Here is a 3,116-nt window from a genome sequence, read left to right as displayed (position 1 = left end):
CTGACCCTTTGGGACGCATATGGAAGCCCTTCTTGGACTATGCTAAGGGACATGTGTCTACCATCCTGTCTGGAGTTTTTATAAATGCTTAGATTTGGGCTCTGTAGTGATAGAAGTATTTATCTATTAGGGTTGTCAAAAGTATCGATACTCAAAAAAAGTATTGATACTGAAAAGTATGCGGATACAATACTCATTTTCAAAAGTATTGATACCGTGCTACCACCAGTGGCACCTAAACAGTCATTCATCTAAAGTGCAGAATAGAGGAAAATGCTCTTTCTGAACACTGTGTGATTGAATAATTCTGTGCACTTTTCAGTTTTACACTTCTTTTTTTTTTTGTAACAGGTGCAGCTGCTGAATATTATTTTTGTTTCTTAACCGGTTTTGGCTAGTGTCATTGTGTGTGCAAAGCATAGCCAAGGAAGGAAAACTTAATTTAAATTTTGTAAGCTTTTATATCAAGCTTGCTTAATACTGTGCACAGCAAACAACCTCAAAATATTGTTCTTATTGTATTTACTTATTGTATTTTAATTATTAATCAAAATATTTATGTTGAAATTTGGAGTTTTTATTCTTGTGGTTTTAAAAAATGGTATCGAGTATTGAATATTTTCCTTAGTATCGGTATCGAGTTGAAAAGTTTAGTATGGTGACAACCCTAATATCTATTTATATTTTCTTTACATCGCCTCTGGGCTGCACTACTGAGCTGGTTTTCTTTGTTATGATGTTGTTGTTAAATAAAAATTAATAAACAAATCTATAAAAATAAAAAAAGTACAGTACAGCAAAATTGACTCCTTTAGGTGCATTTTGTTTAAAAATGATTTGAGTAATTGGAGCTGAGTAAATCTTAACTAGTTACTCCCCCCCTCAGCCTTTGAAAAGCTCCTGTGTGGCAACATGAAGTAGGCAGATGGATCTACAAAAAGTAGCACAACTTCGGCTCAAAATAAAAAACAAAACTCATAATTCTGATTTATTTTTCATCCTAAACAAATGTCAGAATCATAAAATCCTCTCAACACATTCAATTTGTGTTTGTTTGTTTTTCTTCAGTTGGATTCTGGGGAGAATTGAATTTTAAAATTGGGTTTATTTTTATTTCCTCTGTATGCTGCTTTGAAAAGTTTACTTTAAGCCTTCTGTGTTTACAGCCTGTGACAAACTGGCCTCTCTACATTCCTGTTTGCTCATTTGTGATCAGTGTTTAAATGGGTGTCTGTGTTCTCTCTGCAGGGGCATGTTGGTGAAGCTGAGGGACAAGTTCCGCCACCCTGAGTGCTACACCTGCACAGACTGCGACGTCAACCTAAAACAGAAGGGACATTTCTTCGTGGAGGACCAGATTTACTGCGAGACGCACGCACGAGAGCGGGTCACTCCGCCCGAGGGCTACGACGTAGTCACAGTCTTCCCCAAGTAGAGCGTTTATCCCGGCCTGGCCTCGGACTGCACACTGCTTTACGGTTTGCTTCAAACGCGTGCTTCTGAGACTATTAAGCGGACCTCCGCTTCGTTACGTTTCAGCGCTGTCACAGGTATGCAGAAAGGAAAGAGCTTTGTATGTAAAAAAGTTGATTTGCACATGAATTTTGGCCACAGGATCTTTTTTTTTCCTTTCTTTGAAACATAATCAAATCGTCTTACTGCCAACCACTGTTTCACTCCTGCTTTTCTCTGTCGTTTTTTTTTTTTTTCCTAAATCATAAAACAAATGTCAGTCAGCTTGGATGAAACTTGCCTTTTATACAATTCAGAAATATTTTTATACACCAGAATAGCCAAAAGCGTAATAGAACATGATTGCCAAATAAATATTTTCGCTTTAATCGGTTGATAGTGCTTTGTGGTTATTGTGTATATGTATAAATGCAGACTGTAGTTCAACAGTATTAAATTTCAATACGACCAAACTGCCTTGTTCTGTCGACACATTCCTCATACTTGTACTTTTTGTATAAACATCCAATGAAACATCCCTTCCAGTCATAAAACCAGCAGCCCTGTGAGATGCAGAAGGTGTATTTAATGTTTTTGGTTTTCTGAGATGGAATATCTGAGTCTGGAATTTTGTCAAAGGATCCTCAACCCTGGAGAAGCATTCGGAGGGGGAGAGAAAAAGGAAATATTAATTTTCTGACTATATTTTCTGTTTTATCTAAACACTGCAGTCCTTACCCATTCATGCACAGGCTGTCCATCTTTCTCTACCATCTATCCACCTGTCTGTTTCTCATACTCTGTACATTAATACATCAATGCTTCCATCCAAAACTGCTTTTTTCCCCCCCATAATCCAAGTTTGCAGTTTAGTATAGGCCCACTTAAGATTCAATTGTTTATATTGACTGAAAGAATGGGGTAAAAAGTCCATAGTTTTAAATGTGTAGGAAACCTGATCTCATCTAATTCTTTTTGACTTTTAAATCATTTTCATTCAAAACTTCCACTTAGCCACACATGGAAAGGAAAAAAAAGATTGATGCTTCCAACAGCAAACATTGAACCAGCATATTGAGGTTAAGTATATCTGCAGCACCATTTTAAACTTGCATCAATGCAGAGAAGCATGTCTGAGGTCCAGGTTCTGCTGAATAAAGAAATGTATAAAAGAATTTTCCTGATTAATACTTGGAGCTCTTGCTGATCTGGTTATTTTGCCTTATCACCTATCATAATCAAATGAGCCGTAGATTGTATGAAAAGATGAGATCAATGGAATTTTCATGGATTTTAAGCTCCTACTGCCTGGAAACAATATTGCAAAGTAACTTTTTTTTTTCCCCAGTCTTAGTGCTATTTCTCTACATGTGGGTCTGGAATTGACCACTAGTGATTTATTTTATATATCCACTCCTCCACCTAAGTAACGGTCATCCAGTCTGTTGCAGCTCTTTCTAAGCAAAGCAGCAGAAAATGGTTAATTTACAAACTGGTTTAGATTTAAGGTTCAGATTAACCCTTTAAGAGGTTAAATCAGTCAGAAACGGCTTGTTTAGCAGGTGATCTGATCTGTTGTCTAAATGTTTCATTAACTGTTTGGGTTTTTTTTTTTTCCAGAAATGAAATGTTTTTATATTTCACTGCCAAAAAAGAAAAGATGA

The 3,116-nt window shown here is 36.4% G+C and overlaps 1 protein-coding gene across 1 annotated transcript in view; it reads left to right on the top strand.

Moving 5' to 3' along the window:
* The window catches only part of pdlim1 (PDZ and LIM domain 1), a 15,879-nt gene extending 12,776 nt beyond the window's left edge, over window positions 1-3,103 (top strand). The window contains exon 7 of the mRNA XM_015381109.1: window positions 1,249-3,103. Within this exon, the coding sequence (XP_015236595.1) occupies window positions 1,249-1,435 (187 nt within the window). The 3' untranslated portion in view covers window positions 1,436-3,103. The remainder of the gene's footprint in view (window positions 1-1,248) is intronic.
* The last annotated feature ends 13 nt before the right edge of the window (window positions 3,104-3,116 follow it).

Source organism: Cyprinodon variegatus, unplaced genomic scaffold, assembly GCF_000732505.1.
Source record: "Cyprinodon variegatus isolate N-32 unplaced genomic scaffold, C_variegatus-1.0 Scaffold11, whole genome shotgun sequence".
In the NCBI taxonomy this organism is placed as follows: Eukaryota; Metazoa; Chordata; class Actinopteri; order Cyprinodontiformes; family Cyprinodontidae; genus Cyprinodon; species Cyprinodon variegatus.
This window is presented reverse-complemented; position numbering and strand designations above follow the sequence as displayed.